This window comes from Ischnura elegans, chromosome 2 (genome assembly GCF_921293095.1).
Source record: "Ischnura elegans chromosome 2, ioIscEleg1.1, whole genome shotgun sequence".
Taxonomy (NCBI): domain Eukaryota; kingdom Metazoa; phylum Arthropoda; class Insecta; order Odonata; family Coenagrionidae; genus Ischnura; species Ischnura elegans.
In genome coordinates this window covers 13,741,108-13,761,760 of record NC_060247.1, presented here as the reverse complement: position 1 = coordinate 13,761,760, position 20,653 = coordinate 13,741,108, and the positions used below count along the sequence as shown (strand labels likewise).

General features: G+C 41.6%; 1 protein-coding gene across 3 annotated transcripts in view; it reads left to right on the top strand.

The window, feature by feature from the left end:
- The window catches only part of LOC124153417 (TBC1 domain family member 1), a 315,494-nt gene that overhangs the window by 160,108 nt on the left and 134,733 nt on the right, over nucleotides 1–20,653 (top strand). The window contains exon 1 of one of the 3 annotated variants that reach the window (XM_046526556.1): nucleotides 1,877–3,473. The exons of 1 other annotated variant lie outside the window; for it this stretch is intronic. Coding sequence is in view for 1 of the 2 variants with exons in the window: in XM_046526555.1 (XP_046382511.1) it covers nucleotides 4,711–4,782 (72 nt within the window). In the remaining variant the exon portion in view is untranslated. Of the gene's footprint in view, nucleotides 1–1,876; nucleotides 3,474–3,522; nucleotides 4,783–20,653 lie in introns of those variants that run through there. One more of the 3 variants, XM_046526555.1, reaches the window with a different exon arrangement.

Genomic DNA, 20,653 nt, shown 5'->3' with positions numbered 1-20,653 from the left:
CGGAAAGGTTTGAGGATAGAGATCACTATTTTTTAGTGACATAACCGCGTATATTAGAGAATACCTCGTTTGAGAATTGTATTCTTCCAATAGAGATGATCTATGTCTATGAAAGGTAATCATTATTTTTCTTCTACTGAAATTCTGCCTTAATTGCACCAATTGTAAAGCACTTGAAAGAATATTTAAATTCACAATTAATGCCGTCACAGTGTTAAATTCTTCAGTATTGGGTAATGCATCTGAGTTAGACGGAGCGTGTTCTTTGTCGAAGGATGGTAAAGTGTCAGAATACAAAAGCAGCTTCAAAAGTTAATTCATTTCTACTGTAAACGATTGGTAAAAGGCATAATCTCCTCGAATGGACCCTATTTTTTCTGGAAGATCTTCTCTAATGTTAACTGGTTTCTCAGCACTCGTCCTTCGTGGAAGAGATGTCCTAACTCTGTGTCCTTCTATATCCGTGTGCGCATCAGCAGTCCTCATTTCTTTTTTGAAATCCCCACTCCTTTCCTTACCCTTCTCAACTCTGAGTGATCTATTGCAATGATGCGCGCGATTAAAACATAAATCTCCATGGAAGTGATAAAACAGTCCGTTTCTTGCATAGGAAAATCTTCATTAAAAGTATGATTGTCTAGCAACAGTAGCGCCGACTCCATGGGGCCTGAGAGGGCCCGAGCCCCCCCAAAAATTCGTCACAGATGTGAGGAAAAAATGTGTAAGGCTTGTCGATTTACCCCGGAGTGTCCAGATATCGAGATTCAAGTGATCAGGGTTCTAATGTTGATCATATGACTCTTCTAAAATGCTTAAAAACTTAAAATTCACTATTTATCAAATTTACTGGGGCAAGGTCCCCGGTTTGGGCCCCTCCAATATTTTTTGTAAGTCGGCACCCTAGTCTAGCAATATGTATTTCTAATATGTAATCCAATGTTTAGATTTTTAAATCTAGATTAGATCCATGTTCCTCTGTGAATATGGTATTATTACGTCAATGTGCGAAAAATAGCAGTATTAATTCAAATATGACATAACCACAGTTCAACCTCCTCAAATACGAGCACAGGTACGCCCATAGTTTTGACGCAAGTTGTGCAAGAAAAATTTGCGAAGTCTTTGCAAAATGTATTTATTAATATTCTCTCAAATGTTTGTGTCGGATACGCCGCCGTTGTCATTGTTGGTACAGCCAGTTGCCCTGGCAGTTTATACCACCGTAATTTGCTATCGGTAGGAATTTATGTGGGTGAGTGTGATAATACCTTTGTGGGTGGAGCACTTGGCTTTCGGCCGAAAGTTACCGTGATCAAATCCCGGGTGAAGGCTTCGAAGCACAAACGCTCGAAGTGCGAGGAAGCATGGGGAAAAGAACATTACCCTGAATTTTTATTATTCAGGCACGCGTAGTCTGAGCTGAGCTCTGCCCTCACCTACATAAAACAGCCTTCTGGCTGAAGTACTGAGTGAATGGATGAGAACCCTCGTGTTTAATGTGCGCGTCGCCCCAGGCGTGTAGTGGCATCGTTTAGTAACGAGCGATGCCTCGCGTACGTTGTGGACAACAGCTGATATCAATCAGCCGGTGGGTGGGTAATGTTTGTATGTGCCGCGAGGAGTCGATGCAAGGACGAGTAGTCTCGATGCACGACCGAAGGAAATAGAACGTTCCCACCCCCCCTCACTCTCCTTGGTATTCTTGGCTCTCTCTCTCTCATTCCCGCCTCAACCCGCTTCTTATTTCTGCGCCCCCTCAATCCTTTCCCCTCCCGCCCGCCCAGATGAGGATGTGGAGGACCCAATGTGCCTCGACCGCTCTTAACCCCATTTCGCGCCCATACGCCGAGGCGTGCGGTGATCCGGGAGCACGCTCGTGCCCTCCCAACTCGAACAAGACAGTCGTTGAATGTGTACTCGGGACACTATTTCAACCGGGAGGAAGAGATAGGTGCAGTAAACTGATCGGAGAAGCGAGATAACTTAAAAGTAGCTTCATGGAGACTTCGGGTCACACGGATTTGGAGGAAATTCTGCGATGTGCGTCGCTCGGGTTGTAGACAAGTGGTGCGGCGCAAGTAATCCGAGCGATCCGAGGCTTCAGCGAAGAGGACACACCTCACTCCGCTAATGTTTGGGAAAATTTATATCGAATGTCAACTCTGGAAATTATGGGAGAATAGATAAATATACAGGAGAGTAAAACGGGGTTTTACTCCTACACTACTTTGTGGTTTGAATTTGAAAGAGTTGCAAAATCGGTTACAAAAATCGAAGGTTACTATAAAACAAAATAATCATATGACATTGAAAGGTGTTGTGTGACCTGGAGGTAGAGGCTTATCAGCTCAACGCACTGGAGTGAGCGCACCCTACCCCACGACACATTTTTCATAGTGATCTTGGAAACAAAACCTTTAAGCTCCGCCTCAGTGTCGAATTTTTTCTACCGTAACTGATGTGAAAATGTGATAGGAAAACTTGAATCTCCAGGGCTTGGGCTTGGATCTCCAGGACTGTGGCGTACTTTATAATAGGCGTTATTCGACATATGAACGTTGTTTTGTGACCTGGTGCTTCGGTCTGAAATAACCCTACTTCCACATCTTTGCCTGTATTCCAGCATCTTTGCTTTCCCTCTCCTCGACACGTCTTTTAATCAAGCCCGCTCCTCGCTGTGTGCTGGAGGGTAGGAGCGAGGGCCGCTGCTGTCCAGTTCCCCCCCCCCTCTCCCGTGAGACGGAGTTAGTTCGGTTTTTCAGAGCGAGGGGTTGGAGGGGGCGCATTTCTTGGCAACCTTGAGCTCCCGATCGCGGGCGGAAATTGGCTGAGAGCAGTCTCACTAGAGCACAGTTTCAGGAGGGAGACCGTATCTCCAGCCTCTCTCTCTTCGTGTCGCGAAAGAAGCTTCAATTTTTTTAAACTTTCAGAGTGCTTCCAGAGACACTGAGACTGGTGACTTTTTTCTCTTGCGATTGGAAAGTGTTTATTCGTGTGTTTTTGTCCCCGACCTCGCCCGCTGCTTGCTCTACGTTTGCGCGAGCGCCTGTCCTCTTTTTTATTTTGTGCCTGCAGTGTTTTCCCCTCGCGAGGATTAGCGAGTGGCCCTCAGGATCACTTAACTAAGTTTTGGAGGATTTAATTGGAAACCTGGGAAGATTGTAAAAGAAGTGGACTTTGTTGTGTTTTCTTTCCGGCGCGTGCGAAGGACGCGCTGCTGTGCCCGTACTCGTCGGAGGCCTTGGGACGGAAGCACCGCGGGATATGACGGTCCACGCCCGCCTCACGAGTTGCTGACCTGCCCGAGGAGACACACACCTCCCAGCCAGGACAACAATCCCACCCTCCCTCCTCCTTTCACTCTCTTTCTCTCTCTCTCCATCCAATCCGGTAAAGAATTCCCGCAAGGACAGCCGACCCGGAAGATTTTTAGCCGATAAGAACGGCCTCACCCGTCTGTCTTTCTACACGAGGTAAACGAAAAGAAATCTCCCATGGTTTTTGCTGTTGGTTTTCGTAACCGTGGTCCCCGTCTCCAGTAGACCCCCCCTCCCTTCCCATGTGGACCTGTAGCACCTGAGAAGCAGTGCTATAGCTTCGTGTGTGTTTAAGAACCTTGTGCACAGAATACATTGCAGGCACCGCAAACTACCCTTGTGCCTTGAGCCTTTTGCTTGTGAGTGGTGCCTCTTCCCACCCACACGCAAGTGTTGCAAGCTGTGTGTTAGCTATTAATTACCCAAATAATACCTATCGTTGCATGTGGACACCCCTCTCTCAAACCTCCGCCTCTGCAAGGCAAGGCTCTGGTTTTCCCCCCAAAGTGTGTTTCGTCCCTGTGTGCTTCGGAGCGAGGACTTGGGCAGAACCATTCCCACTGCCTCTCTCGTTGCCCCTCATACTCTCTCTTGTTTGATACGGTATTTTGAAAGAACTGCTCCATTGACGGACCCCTCTGGCGGAAAAAAGAGCGACTCGGAAACTCTCGGCTGACCCACAGCCCGAGGGAGTCCAACAACCGAACTGGACCACAGAATCCGCTTCCTCATCTCTCCTCTCGTGTTGTCGTGTGCTCACGAATCTTTCGCGGCGTCCCGCCTCAAACGACGTGTCTGCACTGGATTCATTCTCTCAATTTGGCATTTTCGGCGATAGGAAGGAAAATATGAGGAATTTATCTTTCTTCGGCCCACCGGGACATTTGCTCTGAGTGCGCCTCACGTTGCGTTTTTGCGATAAACCCCTTTTTCTCGCCTCGTCTCCGGAGACAAACCCCGGCCGATTCCGTCGGAAGAGCAAGAAGAAAAAAGTGAGTTTGGAAGAGGAAGAAATCTCATCATTCTTCTCGACTTCAAGGTTTTTTTTCTCTTTACCTAGTCCGCATCAAACCTGACTTCGTATTCTACTTTTTTATAAAAAAATATAATAATTCGCAGTGCGGGAAAGGAAGAATTTGTCGTCCCAGAACTTGGAAAGGCGTTGAAGAAAGAAGTAAAGGGATATTTGAAAAAAGAGAGGACATTTGACGGTCGAGACGAGATGAAGGCTGACTGACTCCGAGGCGGCGTGCTGTGTGCCGATTATCCCCAAAGAAGGTTTTCTGCAGGGTCTCGAGGGAGGTCGAGAGAGGAGGGAAGGCATCTTCTCCATAGCCCTTTAAGTTGTGACTGCGGAGATCCTCGTGAACGGAGAGCAATTATTCCGGCAGCCATGATTACCCTGCCTTTCACAGCCGTCAGCCCGTACCAGGCGAGGGACCCAATGATGAGGAAGAGCCCATCCGTAAGTGTTTGACTATCTTGCTCCCAGATTGCTTATGCAAATTGCTCATCGTCCGTGTGCTCTTTTTTTTTAACGAGCTTCGCTGATCCTCTATCAAATCCTTCTCACCCAACTGCTTAAAAGAGCTGTCAAACTTGTCGCCGTCATTAGTGGTCATGGTGGGACGAAAACACGGTGACATTGACACATTGCTGTGCCCGGCTGCCTCCTCATAGTGCCTTGCTATACCCATAATTTGCGTTGAATTCACGAGATGCCTCGGAAATTTATTCTTTGTATTTATCCGCTGAAGTGATTCAATTTCGTTCGGATGCATAACCAGGTGGCTGCAATAGTAAAGCCTGTTTTTTATCGATATTTTCATTCTCAATCAAGTAAAAGTTAATTTAAAATAGTTGAAATAATTGTTAAGTATTACGTGAATAATTTTAAAATTCGACTTATGAAACGAAAAGTTTTGTGGAACAGTTGATTGATCAGGTAAAAAGGTTTCAAAACTTTTGACAAATTTACGTTTAAATTAGACTCCTCATATTAAAAACAGTGTCTACTTCACTCATAGACACCAGAAATTTCTACCAAGCAAGGTCTGGCAAGTATTCTTATGCTGGTGATGTCGAATCATTATTTGGTTTATGTTTGCTATTGCTACTCCGGAGTTGCTTTTTGAAGAGAAGTGGTCGTGTTCGTCTTATTACCCACGCACACCTTATTGTTATGCTAAAAAATTTCCCTTGGCAATTTATGTTGCGCAATTATCCTCAGAAGTGATAGTATCACCCGCCAAGTAAATGAGATGCATCGCCATCAGATTAGGTATAAGCGGTGAGTGTATTACGTTCACAGCTGATCACAACCGCTTGGCGTCGATCTGATGATCGTTAACTCAACTCTCCTATCATTCATATCATTAGTTTCCGAGATCGCGTGTATTCATGGACGCGTGTGAAAGTATTTACTTAGTATATTTTCACTTCATTGCATTTTCTTGCCCTCTATCCTTTACAACTACTGCTGTGTTATTTTTGCGAGTGCTTAAACTGGTGGGATTTATTCCGAGCCGAGTCATTATGCTGTAGTTGCATTTTTATATTCCTCAAAACTATTTCGTATCTTGATAGCGATTTTCGGGATCATTTCCTGCAATGACGTATACCTTTCTCGTTCAATTAGGTTTTAATATTTTTAAGTATGACATGTTTCGTTCATTCGCATCGTTCTAACAGACCGGGAGATATTGTTTGATATATGTTTATAAATTGCCTCAGAATATGATTGCTTGGATCTACCATTGTTAAAATCAAGTATGTAAATGCTTATTTTCTGCATTTATTAATTTTCTTTAATCCTTCAGTTCCACTTAATGACTTCGTTCCTTTTTTCTATGCTTTCATATTCCCCATGGATGAATTTTTGTGACGCTGTAGTTTCAGTAAATATTTTTCACCTCTGTTTGCTTGGATAGGAATATTGTTGTTTTAAATATATGAATTCAATTGAAAAAAATATGTGTTTGGGAATATACTTTACCGTATCATCTAATATTCGGAAATTTAATTAGTCCTCTTGACTCATTTGATTCAGAGCAAGCACGTCAAGTCCAGTGTTTTTTCCCCTTTAGCGAGGTCTCATCAATTGAAGAGGCTAACTGCGTTTTGACCCGGTTGAAAAAGTGGCAATTTCAACGGATTTGAAGATTTTCTTGCCCACGGCAAACAGAGGTGACTGTTAATCTTCTCGGCAGTGTAATCAATGCGTGGTGTGTTGTTTGATCTGGTTGGAAATCGGAAGTTAAGGCAGGTTTGTGTCCCTATGTGTAATGTGGGAATGAGCCACACCAAAACCCTGGGTGGAATAGTCCATTACTTAGGAATTCATTCGACGACTGAGTTCGCTCATCGACAGTGAATGAATGCAGTGACGCTGACTGAAAGTGTGCCAGGAAAACTTTTTGCGTATCACAGAACTCTGAAACATCCATTAGAATGTTTTCAGCGTCGTCGTAAGGAAAAATTTCACTTGCTGGAAAGAGTCAGCACTGTTTACTAATCAGTGGTTCAACCATGAGGATAGTTTGGTGGGTCAGGGTCGGGCTCACGGCGGCGGACCAAGCAATTGACGCGTGTATTTCATTCCAACATTGTTGGACCGCTTGCGACTCGCAAATTTGCTGATAGTGAGGAAGGATGGCTAAAAATAATAGGGTGGTTTCCTGTTATTTTTTATTGCCTAAATCGAAAGATTATTACTCATGCAGTACGAATTTCACGCTTTTAGATTTTTAAATTACTATATCTATTTTTGCGATTAAATGAAAAGTGAAAATTTTCAAGCGCGCGAAAACGCGATGGCTAAGGATGAATGCTGGGAAAAGACCTTGTGACGTATTTCTGGTTCCCGCTGCCGCAAAGTAAAGTGACCTTGGGGCGAGGATGTGTGCACCGCCGCGATGCAGGATGCTAACGGATAGCAGAGTACCCTGCTAGCAGATAGCGCTTGGCTTAAATAAGGATTATTAATACCTTATCAAACGAAGGAAACTTTCCGACCGTAGGCAGTTTTAATAGGTGATTATTAAGAGACGTTTCCCTGAGCTCAGTGCCTCATGCGTGCATTGGTAATCTCAGACGATGTAAAACTCCTATCTACTCGTATAGAAACTAGGTCCCTGTGACGTCACGTGGAGTGACATCGAATGGGCGCCAAACTGGCCTTTTTCGAATGAGTTTAAAATTGACCATTGCCATTCGTCTAAACTGGTATTCCTAAAACCAAATAATTTGTATATTATGAATACACTAATGGTGGGTAACGAATCGCAATCCATGCATTTCGTTTTCTTTAATGAAGGAAACTATCCTATTAATCACGAATGTATTTAGATTTTCCTTAAGATTTGAAACCGAATTCCTTTGATTCGCAGCCCAACACTTAACTAATGTGAGCCACAGATGGAATTGAACTTCAATGAGGGGGGTAATTATCTGCCGTCTTATGTTCCACGTGAGATACATTAGTTGGAAGCGAAAATTAGCGAGTTTTTAGCCGAGAGAAATTTATAATATAGCTTTAATTCTGTACATTAAAGGGGTGACGGCAACAATTACATCAAATAAACATTGCCAGGAAGGGTGCGAAAAAAGCTCAAATGAAGAAAAAAAGCCACCATAAAACTGCTGCCATTGAAAAAATAATACAAACATAAAATGTTGCGAAATGTTTTTTATTCTGCATTGCAACGTTTCCTAGCTAATACCATCTCCTTTTTTCCTGCAATTCATTTGCCACTTATCCCATCACACCTGTGTCTTAGTCCTTCTAAAGTGATATCTCCATTTCCATCTAAAGCATTCCCGTCTTGATTGCTTCACCATATGCACCCGTCTGCTTTTTTTGTCATCTGCTCATGGTGAATGAAGCTTCATTCTCATGGATTATCGCATTTGTGTGTTGCATGTCTGCTGTTCTCCTGCGACCCTGCTTCTCTTCCTTAGCGAACATTGATAAGTTGCGACCATCTTTCCTTTAGTGTTTTTTATGTCCGCACGACGGTTGTCTTTCTCCTTGAAAGCGTCGACTCCCCTCAGCCATTCCTCACGTTCCGTCCTCATCGGTCGTATTTCTATTCCTCTCGGGAATCTGCTGTTATTATATTTTTCAAAAAGCGTCGATCTCGATGCGCTGCTGTGTCTGCCTTTCCACGTACTTTATTCCGTGTCGATCACCGCGCATGTCCTCCCTATGGAGTCCCTGGCCCTCTTTATCTCGACGAGGATATCCGAGGCGCGAATCTCGCCGAGTATTCCCTCCTCGACGACGCGTTCAAAGACACTTGCGATTTCAACCTCTTTTCGCTCACCTTCTCTATCTAGTATTTTTCTGCAGAAAAACTCAATACCATTTCTTGTGTGGGTTAAAGTCAGCTTGTGCGACAAACGCTGCCTGCAAGGACACTTTTAATGAAATTCCGATCAATGAGGGCGAGTGAAAAGTTGTCGTAATATTTTATTCCTTCAGGGGAAAAAATAAGTTTACCTCTCCATTGGGATTATGTACTTGGTTTTCATCATTTATCACCTGAAAATTTATTAAGGCGTGATTCCGGTTTCTTTGTGCGATCTATTTCTGTCTGTACATAATGGATAAGGTCATCTTGATCGCCGTCTCTCCATTGCCACGTAGATATTTCAGTGTTAATATACCTTGCAGATGATTTTAAACTGACGAATTTCAGGATAAAGCAGAAAAGGTCTGAGGTGCTTCTACCGTAATAACTTTAAGTTATGAGAATATTTACCTTTTTCTTCATTTCCTGTTGAGAAAATGTTGATTTGAAGTTTCATTTTCCTCTGGTAATTTGAAACCAGTTTCTTTTTTTGCGCGAATGATAGTCGGATATCAGATCCAAAATCAAATTTCGCCGAACGCTTTTGCTATAAAAAAACTTCCATTTTTTGTAGTCGACGCATTAAGGTGAAATCTAGGAGGATGGCATGACGGCATTGGAATATCTAGTAATGGTGGCTGGGAAGAGTAATTGGTAAATGGAAAATATTGTGAATTACATACTTTTTCTCACTAATAGTCTGCGGCTATGATTCAGGGAAAAACTTGATCAAATATACCCATTAATAGGATATCCCAGGCAACTTTCCTTTACTCCCTCTTTCTCTGTGACTGGTGCTGGAACAACCCTTGCCCATTGCCCCCTTTCGCCAGGGTTTCTCCGTGGACGCAGCGGATTTTTAGCACCCTTGTCTCCACGAGCCTCTATTATCTAACCTTATCGTTCGTGATGGATCGAATTAATTTCCTTCTCGTCCCATCCAAGCGATTATCTCGAATGCAATCGCATGCGCCTTGAGAGTTTTCTTAATGTGAAGGGGTGGCGAGGGGACTCTTGCCAAGCGAAATGATCTTGCAGTTTTATTCGTGTCTCAATCCTCGTGTTATATATTTCATCAGTCTTTGACTGTCGTGGAGCAACGAGGAATGTGTCCGATGTGATCCCCGGATTGGTAAGGGTAGAGCTCATCCCTAACTAATAACCCATAGGCGTAGACTATGATAGTGCCACCTATTTTGAAGTACAAGGTAAATTACCATTGAAGTACAAGGTGACCATTACTTGTCGAATTATATTTTTCCTCAGTTTTTCTAATCCGTATCCCGCGCAGCGGAGCTCGTGAAATACGTTCTCAAGTTCCTTTGCTCCTCGATGATTAAAAATTAAGGATTTCAAAAGTCTTCGGAGCGTCAGTGAAAGGGATTAAAATCATTTTCTTACGGCTTCACTTGGAGGTCCGTTGGTCCTTTTAGGTATTTCATAATTCATGGTAAATATCACTAACGTTGTGAGGTATACGTTATGAGAAGAATCGCCCGAGACAATCGTGCTTCTTTTTAAGTTCCACAATCTCATAAGCAGCTGGTGAAACTAATTCTCGGAATCTTGGTCTTCCTATTTGTAGGATCTTGTTATCAAAAGCGTATTAACTGCACAGGCAATGTGTTTCTCGTTATACACTGCAGTGTTATTTCTCTCATGTGAAAATAAAATAGTAAATGTGTATTAAAACGCCTTTTTTATATTAATCCATATGAATCCTGTAAAACACGAAAATACATCTTATTAGTGCGACGACGTGGTGCACTTTCTTCTTCTGTGCTTTAAAGTAGGATTGAATCAGGAAACGAGTGATCAGCCTCGATGTCTTAAGCTCTTTCTCTAAATTTGTCCTCTCATCGATTCCTTATGCATTGTTATTTTAATTAAGTTTAGCATCTTATTAAGTCCTGGGTGCCATTTTCTTGTAGAATCGTGGATGTTCATTTTCTTCTATTTATAACGCATTGTTAATCTCTTTAATGTTCAAAATATTCCATATCTGTTCCATTCTATTTTTCAGATTGATAGAATCGCTGTAGGTAAGGCTGTGGACCCGTCGAGATCTTTTATCTTCGTGGGTTACTCCCTCTCTCTGCCCATCCTCTTGGCAATCTGCGCCATACTTCATTTGCGGTACCCTTTAACTCGTTACGTTAGCTAATATTTTCTTCTTACTTCTCCTCCTTCTAGTTTAAATTACTACTTTCCCAGAGACCCCTGGAATTAAAGTATCTGATGTCTTTTACTGCCTTAATAAACGTTATTTGGTTAATCAGTCTATCTTGGCAATTGTGGTGGGAATGTACTACCTTACTACTCTAGTAAAATAAATGACAATATTATTGATTTTTTAGCATTTTACTCTATACGAATACTTTCAATACACTTTTCTATGACTGAGCATCAATACAGTGGAATCTTCGTCACAGAAAAAAGTAAAAAAAGGTGGAACATTTCCTTTTCCTTGCATAGCACGTAAACGTCCTTTTATTCGAAACTCAATTGTCTCGAACTTGGCTCGGCGTTAGTATCAGTGATGGGATAGAGAAATCCCAACTCTAATGCCTTAATGGAGATTACAAAGAGACCAATATTTGTTGACAAAATAGATTTCGGCTTCCTTTTTTTAACTTTGAATGAGAAATGCAATAGAATTTCTCCCTCCATTCGGGGCCTCTGCAACCGTCGCGACGCCTCGTCTTTTGGTTTTGAGGAATTCCTTTGTGACTTTTTTCTAACCAATCGTCAATTCTCTTTGAGTCTGACTCGCTTGTCCTTGAAAGGGATTTTTCGCCTTCAAAATGTCTTCTCCGCCGTCATCGAGTTTGATCGTTCATTCCTTTTATGCCGACTCCGCTGCAACCTTAATCATCCTTTGCGAGTGAGAAGTTTTTTTTATAAGTTTTTCTTTGGCGCTAGAGTAAGTATGCCAAGAAAGGAGCGTATTATCGCGTTTATTGAGTGGGAAAATGATTCTCTGCTGCTTCTCTTTTTTCATCTACTTTTAAGCTATCGTCGTTACGGGTCATCGGTAGCCATTGATCTTACATCAGTAGGCGTACATCAAAGTGATATTTTAACGTGAATAGAGTGTCAGGGACTTTTTTTTATTGACCTTCACGGAATATTTGTTTGGTTATTAATACTTTGTGGTTGCGAGCTATTTCTCGCTAGTGGACAGAAGGGCCAGAGAGGAAAAATTTAGGGGCTTCAACTTTTAAGCGTAATCTACCGAGCTGATTAATTGGCCAGGGCATGCAAGCATTTTGTTGGAAATCATTTGAAAATATAAAATGTGTCACCGTGTGAATGGCCCGCGATTGAAGGTACTTGGTATTTCGATGTTATAAATCGACTGGTGATGGCTCTTCTCTTTAGAACTCGGATAGATGGAGAAAATACGATTTCATACATTTCCACAGCATCATATCATCATTTACAAACAGCTATTTTTGTATTTTATTCTAAAATATTACCTAACTGTAAATTTTTGTGATACACTTAATGGGAATCATTTTATTCTTTTGGGACAGTGCTGCTTTTTCGGTGATAGATCTGTAAACAAGTTAATAAATATAAATATTTCTAACCACATTTACACGATTTTCAATAAATGAATAACGATTAAAACATGAATTATTGCAATATTTTCTACCTTTGTTACTAAGAGATATAGGTACCTTATTTGAGTGTCTTAATCCCTGTCTTTTTTCTTTGCATTTCACAGTTTAAATAAAAATGCTACCAGTTTGCCTATTATGGTAAATTTTTCGTTTGTAGCGCATATCAAATGTGTTTACGAAGTGCACCTCTGTTTAAAGTTTTGCTGTTGAAGAGTGCGCCTGGTGGGATGTGCGTAGTCTTTTGTTCTTGATAAATAAACCATGTCGGAGTCTCGTGTGGAGGAGGCGGAGGGAGCGAACCGGCTAATTACTTTATTCCGCCGCAATTCACGTCGCCACTGGCAACCAACCCACGCTTTCTTTCCTTCCTTCCTCGTGATTAAAAAAGTGAAACCTCCGCTCTTCTCTCTAATCCCTCGTACGCATGGAATCGTCGAGCTGAATTTTTCCCGTGCGATCGCTCCGTCGCTGCGGAGATAGCGATGACGGAAAAGAGGCCGCGAAAGATGAGGCCTATCGCTGGAGACCCACCGATAGTAATGGCCGTTTAATTTCCAACGCCGACCAAACGGCGTAATTGACCGTTTGGTCACACTTGAACGGAGTCTGTTTGGGAACGTTCCGGAAATGAAGAAACTACGAGAGTGTAACAGTAATTTTTGAGAGTAAGAGTGTAATTTTTGGGAACGATAATTCATTGAAACCCGGGTCGCTCTTTGTAAAAAAGAAGCGGTAAAAGTAATTGTGTGATATCCAGGAAAACTTTGAGGACTATGAGGATTTGAGCGATCCATTGCCATTCCTATGGTTGGAAAGTTCCGAGGGACCATCTCCTTGGGTTACTTTGTACATTTTATGCAGATTTTTAGTATCATTCAAATTGAAAAGAGCTATCCAAAAATTTCCACATAAACATTGGTTTCGGTAAATTTCTCGTCATGAGGTAGGAAACCGCTTTCCACACTGAGAAAGCGAAAATTGCGCCTCATGCGGCGGAATGAGAAAATGCGGAAATGTGTGTTGGGGAAGATTTTAATCCGCAGCAATCTCTCCCGTCCTGTCTCAGACCGATCTTCGAAATGCATTTCGCGATATTTAGCTGGAAAGTAAAAATATATGTGGGTCGGGGTTATCATTCCAGTTATCATTTTTGCCACCTTTGAACCCCTCGCTCAGGTTAAGTCATGTTAGGCAAATGGAATGGAAGTGGAGGAAGGTTGACCCCCACCCAAGTATAAGTAGCTAATAATTTTTTTCTCATTTCCTGGTGCCCGCACCTCAATCTTAATTCTTGCTTAAGTTATTTTTTATGTCGTATCGTTTATGACACGATTTCCAGCTGTCTACCTTGAAAAGGTGTGCACTTCGGAAGCAAGTTGAGGCTATCGGTAGAAATTAGAAGGACAAATTTTTCAACTAATAAGTAAAACGCGTATTTACCTTTCGTAGAAAATTTTATTTACGCATCATTTATATGGATTTTACAGTTTTTAAACGCGAAGAATTACTCGCTAAAACACATTTTACAGAGATTAAGAATAAGCGTGAAACAAAGATCATCTTTCGGAGTTTCATTTTCTGAGCACTGGACTCCCTGTAACCTTAGCTCGTTACGATATTTAAATTACTTTCCTATACAATGTTCTAAAAAATAAGGACGATTTCGTACAAACATTTGTAGGAAGCCTTAGATAGCATGTAAGAAAAAATCTAATTTCAAGTTGAGGCCTCCTTCACAAAATGCGTTGGTACATATCGTCATATGAGCAATAGATAAGTAGTAAGATAAATAATTTATGAACTTGGAAAAACTTATACAATAAAGTTTTACAATGATGTAATTAGGATGAATGCAATAAGTACAAGAAACTCACTTAATAACATGGAATAAATATTTTGTACTGAGCTGAGCCATTCCGTTGCCTTTTGAAGGGATTCATTTTAATGTTAATCTTGACCTATATTGGCATCATTGGCATCAAATTGAGTAACTTGGATCCCATGAACGAGAGACATCTTTTGATGAGAGATTTGTTGGATTTAATTGGAGGCGTACATAATTTATTTCCTAGATTATGTTGCGCTCTTCCCAGATTTTTATTTCCACTTCAAAAAATGATATAATCTATTGGGCTCAATTGATAGACTTTTTATAAATGTCTTAATGGTTACAGTTTAAACGAAAGGAGTTAATGCCATTTTTTTCGCAGCCGAAGAGTTTTGCGAAAGGCGTCGTTAATTTTATTTCGAAAAACCCTTCAAAATAGCGACTCGTTGTACTCCCTCTGCTGGCGCGTTTCCCTCATCTTGTGCGGCGATTTTAATTAAAATGTTTCCTCGTAGTTTTCTCATTTTCCGCGGCGATATCTGAACCTCGAGCGCAAAATTTAGCGCGTCGCGGAAATAGTTCACCGCATTTCTCACCCCTCCCTCCCACCGCCCCAACAAACACATATATTTTCGTATTCGTCCTTCGCCGCTTGGCGGCGTGGGCGTTGTTGCCGACGCTATGCTTCGCCACTCCAATTCTTTCTTATGTAAAAATGGTGTATCGATCTGGCCGTGTCAAAGGCAGAGCCGTGGTCGCGCTCAATTTTCCCATCTTTACCTATTCCTCCCAATTTTTTTTTTCGGGACTTTTTTTATTCGTACGCGTTTTTGCCCAATCAGACCCCGCTGCGACGATTCAAGGTCGCAGAAACGCGGGCACATGCGTGGAATGTTCTGGCAGGGTTTCCTTTCAACCGTGAAAACCTTAAAACCGTGAATAAGCCGTGAATTTCGTCATAAAACCTTATAAATCCTCTCGAACGTGATTGTAGAACTACAATTGACCGTTCCAAAGAAAAATTGATATGTGGATCATGTTTCTAGGTCAGTAACTCGCAGACACCGTTTGTCCACGCCAGGGTCGGCCCTAGCAGGTGCGGGCCGGCGAACCTTCAGTACGGGGCCCTTCACTTAATATATTAAACTCTATAATCCATCTACAAACTCGAGCATTTTGAATCCCTACCACTCTCTGGCTAAGTATGTGCTCCCCTCCCAAATTCAGACTTCGTAATTACGCCGTTATGATACCTTGATTCAAAACTATCGTATATTTTAATTTTTTTTTCACGGACGCGGGGCCCGGGGCGGTCGCCCCGCCCTAGGGCCGGCTCTGGTCCACGCATTTGTTTGCACACGTATATTCGAAGCGAGAGTATATTGGTCCGCGTGCCATGACGAGACACAGACCTTAAGCCTGTGATTGGAAGACCGGTAACCAAAGTGCTCATTAATCCTTGCAAAAAATCAGACGCCTCTTCAATTCCCTGCCACCCTCCATTCTCCCACTCTCAACATTTAGCCGGCTCTCAGTTCTGCAAACGATAGACGACGTAAAAAGAGCGCTTTCATTGCTTCGTTTGCATTGCCGGCGTTTATCGCGTTTGTTAAATTTTAAGTAAACCTGCGGCTGGTGATTTTTACGTGATCAATATTTATTCCTAGAATAAAAAAACAGATCGTGAATTTTACAAAATATAGACCGTGAAAACCTGGAAAAAACCGTGAATTTTATAATTCAGGTGCAGTGGGAACCATGTCTGGGATTGCTACTGACGGTGGAAGGATGAGCCGCGCGATTTCGATTCCATTGAGGCGAACGCACTGCATTCGCGCTCGCGTGAAATGTTTTTCGCGCCTGCTGCCTCAAGGGAAGCTGCCCAGAGGAGAAGGCAAATGCTTGCGAATTATTTTTGTGTCTATTCACGAGCAATCGACTCGGGCTTCACGTCACCTGGTGCTTTGCTTGTGTTCGGCACTTAGGAAATGACGGTCACCCGTCGAAACATAGGTTAGAGTTATTTTAATGAAGAGTGTAGGTCCTTACTAGATTAGAGAAAATTACTAAACACGCGTTTTTCTCTTACCATTGCGTCTGTTAATTCTGCCCCTACGTTTTTCATCGCCATCGCAGCGAGTTTTGTATTTTTTTGCATTTATACCAGAGTGTTAACTGGAGAAGAATCCTATGTGATATGATGATCCTATATGATGTGATATGAAATGATTTAAAATTCACTAATTCTTGATTTACTTTGTGGTACTCCATTATAAGTTTTCCTGGATATCAGACAATTACTTATATCACTTATTTTTTATCAGGGCGCGACCCGGGTTTCAATGAATTATCATCATCTTCAGGCGCAAATTATGATTTAATCAAAATTAGCGCCAAATGGAAACCCGGGTCGTGCTCTGATAAAAAAGTAAGTGGTATAAGTAATTGTCTGATATCCAGGAAAACTTATGAAATGATCTATCATTAAGTGTAGATGTTCAGTGGATACACGACATTCATTTGCTAACTATCCCGACCTATCTCCTCCCCACCTTGAATATACCTATTGACTCATCATTTCTGCAAGTGTTTAGAATCAAGTGTAGTTATCCTTTACTCATTCATTAAGCCCGAAGGTTGGTATGGATGGAGATATCCTGATATTAAACTGCAGGCGTGTGATATCGTGCCGGTTGGTGTTTCTCTTGCTAATTATTTCCATCGTAGATTGTCTCCCGATTTTTTCCGAAGGGACCTAGGTGCTGAGCCATTGCGATTATCGTCTTTATCTGCCTTTCTTCGAGTCTTCCTCGGTGTAATTGGTGGACTGAGACGTATCGATATTCGAGCGGAAGAGACGTTTTATTCACATTTGAATTGTCTTTTTACCGCTTTTTACCGATCAGCATCGTAAAATCACGGATTTCGTACACAATTTTATTGAAAACGTTCTTTGTGGAATTCTCGTTAGCAAACATTTCTGTGACATTCGTAGTGGGATTTAAATGTCAGCCCCTAATTCACCTGTCGGGCCAATGAAAATAAATATTGCTAAATTGATAACCCTTTTCTTTCGTCTCTTTGTGGACCACACTTCGTAATTACTGTTTAGCACATCTGAATCGATTTATAATTCTCTCACATTTTTAAGGATTCTCAGCCGGCTCTGCGCAAGAAAGAGATTGAATTTAACGGTGTGGTGAAACCCTGTGCTGATGCAAATAAGATACTCATGTCTGATTAAATATGTGGAACGTAAAATTATTTGCATTATAAACACTGTCATATTTATGTTACTTGCAGGTTTGGTTATAAAATATGTCTTTAATTTCCTTTCCTGCTGTCTCTGAAGTTCAGAAAAATGTTTTCATCGTTTTGCATTAATACGACTTTATGGAAAATGTTAAAAGCGTTTGGTTCTTTTGAACCACCTTAAGCTATTGAAATCTTATTTAAAAAAATAATTGCTCGTTTTTTTTTTCTTTTTCTTACTTATCTAGTCGTACCGTAGGTAACATTTTTGGAAGACGTGAGAATTTTTAAAACTTTCCGTCAGCCGAATAGGGTTGACCACTCGTATTTTTGCATCATTTGGTATAGAAATAAATGAAAGAATGAATTTATTACTCCTACCTTAAATGTACACTTTTTTTTAACAACACAAAATTAATGGATCTTTAGGTAGCTTCAATGGTTAAAATAAAAAACCAGCATGGAAGCTACCATCTTAAAAATTAAATTCAAGGCAGGCCAGAAAACAAAAGAAAGTGTACATAATTTTTTTGGAACATTATCCTTAAGAAACGTATATGTGACAATAACTTACAATAAACAAGAACAAAGTATAATATATGGACAAATATGAAAACTCCTATTACATTCGGCTGCGTCAGGAACGAAAGCAGATCTTTCCTAATAGGTGGCACTGAATTCGTGGGCTTTGGTGGTGGTTTTACGACTCTGCCCGCCCCTTGCGGCGGAGAGCGCTCTTCAACTTTTTCACATCTTATTCTCTGGGATTGTATTTCGCCGAGTCGGCGCTCTCAGTGAACGCTGAAAACCCTTCCCTCCGCCCCCAATAACCTTCTTCCCCTTTCCTCTCCTCCTTCTTTCACCCCTGTCTCAATTCAATACATGTACCTACCGCTCTACATTGCGCGGTTTTATCGATAACTACTAATTTTCTGGATTCATTTGTCTGAAACGATGTCGCTAGTAATGGTCACCCATGGTGCAACGATTCGTTTCCACCTCGTACATCCAATCATGATTCATTGTCTAAGGTCGGCATTGGTCGTCCTATTATCCCTTTTCGTCCGATGAGCTAGCAATACAATCGGAAAATGACCATTCTCCTGGTTTATCTATCGAGTATCTTTAACCGGTATTGCTTCATTCGCATCCGTGACAGTGTCGTTTTATGCATGAAATTAAAATTTGAAAACTCGGGTCACAAAATAATCCTTGTTTTTATTTAGAATATTTAATGAATGGCTAATTTTCTTATTAAAAATGCTTGAAATTTTTAATGTGAAAAAAATGTTTTCTTAAATCAAGAGGAATGTGTTCAAAACGCTAAAACCTTAGAGGTATGTCTTGATTTTCGATATTCCTCCGATCGGATTCAGTTGGAACTAGTGTCATCTAGCGTTCGCGGCTTTATACTTGCTTAGCGTATGAAAATACTCGGATCTTTAATGCTTGAATAATTTGGATTTCTATGAGGATAATAGTTGAATACCCTCCTGATGATGATTAATTTTCAAAACCTGATGCATCATCCATTTGAGAGGTCGGGAAGCCGCGAGCCGTTTACGAAAATTATTCTTAATTTCAGAATGTTTTCTTGACTCTAAAATTTTAGTGGGATCCCCTTCTCCATTGAGGAAATAATCTGGGTTCCTGTTTGAGAGGTTCTTACCCGTGAATACAGTGGAGTCCCTCGTTTTCAGCTTTGTGGATTCGTGGAGTAGACCTTATTTCGAATTGAGGAGGGAAGTATTATGAAGGAAGGGCAGGCTGCCAGAATGCCTTTTAAGTACTCCCCGGACGCTTACCTTCATCGGTGGAATAATTTAATTATAAACTTAGCTGATTCTCTGATAGCTCGATTCATGAGTGTACCCACAATCAAAGCTGAGGGGTGTTGGGGGATCAAAACTAGTCGTGGTCGTTTAAGTTGTAACTTTTTTGCACAGAAAAGGCTAATGAAACCATAATTTTAAGGTAATTATGACAGCAATTTATTAGTTTTTATAATTATTTGCTTGAAAAAATAATGATTTATATTTTAGTTCCATGCCTTAAACTAACATCATTTTTATTCAAAAGGAAAATTTGTTCATAACTTTTGTTTTGAACTAAATTTATTTTCGCTTCTAGGGGGGGGGGGGGGAGTTGCCCCCCGTACCCTCTGCTAGGTACGCCCATGGCTCGATTTAAAAAAATACCCAATTTTCAGTGTAGCAGTTGGTTGGCCGATTGAGACAGGATCTCGTCTGAGGTAGCAGTGCCACCTGACGACGCGACGGGGGCTTTGGCCTTCTAATAGCCTAGCACACACCCTCTTAACTGTTCTCTCCCAGAACGCAACCGCCCGTGACATCACAGCTGCAAGATCGCCCATCGCAGACGCATCGTCCTCTCTGTTCTGAGACCCTCCGCTCCGCACGAACAAAACACCCGCGGAATCCAACCATCATCTCCCCACGTGGTGAGGTACCGTACAAAGGGAACTAGGATACATCCAAAGAGGAGACCTCACTACCTTCCGTAGATGTTTTATTACCTATTTCCACTTCATCGGGCGCATCGTAATTCTGTTTTAATTGTTGTCCGCTGCACGGCGCTGAGTGCAGTGCGATCCAATTATTCTCAATATTTGCAATATTGTATTTGAATTTGCCAGTGATTGCATTGAAAAGCCAAGTCGGCATTAGCCCGTAATTCAAAGCGGGCTATTGCCACCGCCGAGTTTCTCTCCAACCCTCTCTCCTTCCCTACCTTTCCATCATGGCGCACGTCACCGTAGCCATTGGTAGCTTACTCAACGTACCGTAAATTAGTATATTTTCAACCTAACCATCTCGTGGTATCCCAAATTCTTTAAATTGTCTTACTGGATCAGATCGAAGTGCCCTGTTTAGAGGACCACTCTTCGTATTTTATCGTTTGCTCTGGGACGCGTTATTGTTATAAATTTTCCGCAACTTCCTTGAAATTTGCTGAGTGCATGGAGTAGATGCATCCGTGTTACCTATATTAGTTGAATTCCCAGCCTCCCGAACAAAGTACGAGTTACATATGGGTAATTAACAAGTGCGATCAGTCTCTCCTTTGCCCGTGATTGAAACTCGAACGACCTTCGGAAGGGCAGTCGAAGACCTTACCCCACGACCGTCGAAGAACTCAAAAATGAAAATGTTTACCTCGGGGAAATACCAAGATGAATTCGTATTTGATATTCTGTGATGCATTGCATTGCTGTGCGCTTTGGATCAGCTTGTAGGGTGCTGTTGATAATCGGATTGT